Source organism: Dipodomys merriami, unplaced genomic scaffold (genome assembly GCF_024711535.1).
Source record: "Dipodomys merriami isolate MVZ:Mamm:240054 unplaced genomic scaffold, mDipMer1.0.p SCAF_92, whole genome shotgun sequence".
NCBI lineage: Eukaryota > Metazoa > Chordata > Mammalia > Rodentia > Heteromyidae > Dipodomys > Dipodomys merriami.
The window spans coordinates 2,840,549-2,843,006 of NW_027206535.1; the positions used below are offsets into that span (position 1 = coordinate 2,840,549).

General features: G+C 73.1%; 1 protein-coding gene across 2 annotated transcripts; it reads left to right on the plus strand.

Annotated features, from left to right (window-relative positions):
- The first annotated feature begins 360 nt into the window (after nucleotides 1–360).
- Loricrin (loricrin cornified envelope precursor protein) lies at nucleotides 361–2,244 on the plus strand. Of its 2 annotated transcripts, XM_070014028.1 has the most exons (2): nucleotides 361–680; nucleotides 1,077–2,244. In XM_070014028.1, the coding sequence occupies exons 1-2, from the start codon at nucleotides 584–586 to the stop codon at nucleotides 2,084–2,086; spliced, it is 1,107 nt and encodes a 368-aa protein (XP_069870129.1). In that variant the 5' UTR covers nucleotides 361–583; the 3' UTR covers nucleotides 2,087–2,244. The 2 variants fall into 2 exon arrangements, with proteins under 2 accessions (XP_069870129.1, XP_069870128.1); XM_070014027.1 differs by having other exon boundaries at nucleotides 361–2,244.
- Nucleotides 2,245–2,458: the final 214 nt, after the last annotated feature.

Genomic DNA, 2,458 nt, shown 5'->3' on the forward strand with positions numbered 1-2,458 from the left:
ACAGGACCATCAGGATGGTTTTGCATTGCTTGACAGGACCAGCGCAGAGCCTGTCTTTTCCAATTAACCAGGCCATGGATCACAGCCCCAATCAGGGAGGCAGGGCAGACAGCCAAGAGTTTGAACTAGGGACTTCTGCAGAGAATATAGGGTGCAGCAGGCCTCTACCTCCCAATCCTAGGTAGAGATTCAGAGCAATTTTCTATTTGAACTTGGAGACGCAGTGTTGGGAGTGGAAGAGACCAGAGGGATCAAGTATTCAAACAGCGCTGTGGGCAGTGTGGGTGATGGGCCCCAACCCCATCACATAACCCATGCCGCTAGGTGGAGCTGGGAGAGAAAGTGGGCGCCACCGACGGGACTGTTTAAATTGGGTGAGGGCCCTTCTTGGAAAGCGGCAGCTCAGGTGTTCTCACTTGGAGCCCGCGTGGAGCCCCGGGAAGCGAGCCAAGCTAGCTACCATTGCTGGCAGGTCTGGGCGGCGAGGCCAGGATGCAGCCGCCGCCGGGGCCGCATCCCTCTGCCTGGGGCCCAGTGACGCTCGTCTGCTCCGCTCGCAGGTTCCCCCTCTTCCTCAGACACGATGTCCCACCAGAAGAAGCAGCCCACCCCGTGTCCCCCTGTGTGCTGTGGAAAGTCCTCTGGTGGCGGTGGCGGTAGTGGCGGCGGCGGCGGCGGCGGGGGCGGCGGCGGCTCCAGCTGCGGCGGCGGCGGCGGCGGCCACTCCGGTGGCGGCGGCTCCAGCTGTGGCGGCGGCGGCGGTCACTCCGGTGGCGGCGGCTCCAGCTGTGGCGGCGGCGGCGGCTACTCCGGTGGCGGCGGCTGCGGCGGCGGCGGCTCCGGAGGGGGCGTCAAGTACTCCGGCGGCGGCGGCTCCAGCTGTGGCGGCGGCGGCTACTCCGGCGGCGGCGGCTCCAGCTGCGGCGGCGGCGGCGGCTACTCCGGTGGCGGAGGCTGCGGCGGCGGCTCTTCCGGCGGCGGCGGCGGCTCCGGAGGGGGCGTCAAGTACTCCGGCGGCGGCGGCGGCGGCTCCAGCTGTGGCGGCGGCGGCGGCTACTCGGGCGGCGGCGGCTCCAGCTGCGGCGGCGGCGGCGGCTACTCCGGCGGCGGCGGCTCCAGCTGTGGCGGCGGCGGCTACTCCGGCGGCGGCGGCTACTCCGGTGGCGGAGGCTGCGGCGGCGGCTCTTCCGGCGGCGGCGGCGGCTCCGGAGGGGGCGCCAAGTACTCCGGCGGCGGCGGCGGCGGCTCCAGCTGTGGCGGCGGCGGCGGCTACTCCGGCGGCGGCGGCTCCAGCTGTGGCGGCGGCGGCGGCTACTCCGGCGGCGGCGGCTCCAGCTGTGGCGGCGGCGGCTACTCCGGCGGCGGCGGCGGCTCCAGCTGTGGCGGCGGCGGCTACTCGGGCGGCGGCGGCTCCAGCTGCGGCGGCGGCTCCTCCGGGGGCGGCGGCGGCTCCTCCGGCCAGATGTACCAGCAGCAGAGCTACGGAGGCGGCTCTAGCGGCGGCTCCAGCTGCGGCGGCGGCGGTGGCGGCTACTCCGGCGGCGGCGGCGGCTCCGGCTGTGGCGGCGGCGGCTACTCCGGCGGCGGCGGCTCCAGCTGCGGCGGCGGCGGCTCCTCGGGCGGCGGCGGCGGCTCCAGCTGCGGCGGCGGCGGCGGCGGCGGCTCCTCCGGGGGCGGCGGCTACTATTCGCAGCAGACCACCCAGAGCTCGTGCGCCCCGCAGCAGAGCTACGGAGGCGGCTCCGGGGGCGGCGGTTCCGGGGGCGGCGGCTGCTTCTCTAGCGGTGGAGGCGGCGGCGGCGGCGGCTCCTCCGGCGGCTGCTTCTCCAGCTGCGGCGGCGGCTCCTCCGGGGGCGGCGGCGGCTGCTTCTCCAGCGGTGGAGGCGGCGGCGGCGGCTGTGGCGGCGGCGGCTCCTCCGGGGGCGGCTGTGGCGGCGGCGGCTCCTCCGGGGGCGGCTGTGGCGGCGGCGGCTCCTCCGGCGGCGGCTCCTCCGGCGGTGGCGGCGGCGGCTCCGGGGGCGGCAAGGGCGTCCCGGTCTGCCACCAGACCCAGCAGAAGCAGGCCCCTACCTGGCCATGCAAGTAAAGTGACCCCGGGGCCGCGGAGACGTCGCAGCTGGCGGGCTCTCCGCGGGCGCCGGCGGGCGTAGCCTTCTCATGACGGCGCCCCGCGGTCTCGCGATCCGCTCCCCCGCACCCGGGTGCGGGCTGCGGCCGCCCGGCTCGGCAGCCTCCCCTCCGAAACTCCACGAGTCAATAAAGCTGCAGTTCATGAGAAAGCCTGCCTGAGTCTCCCTGGAGTCTCTGCGCCGCCTGTTCCGTTCTGTTCCCTTTGCTTCCTTCCATTCATTCCTTCGTGCATTCACTCCTCCGCGCGGGCAGAGGACCACACATCTGAAGAGAGTCATTGATGGCTTTTGAAATGACCCCCAAACACAAAGCTCCTGGTGAAAGACTT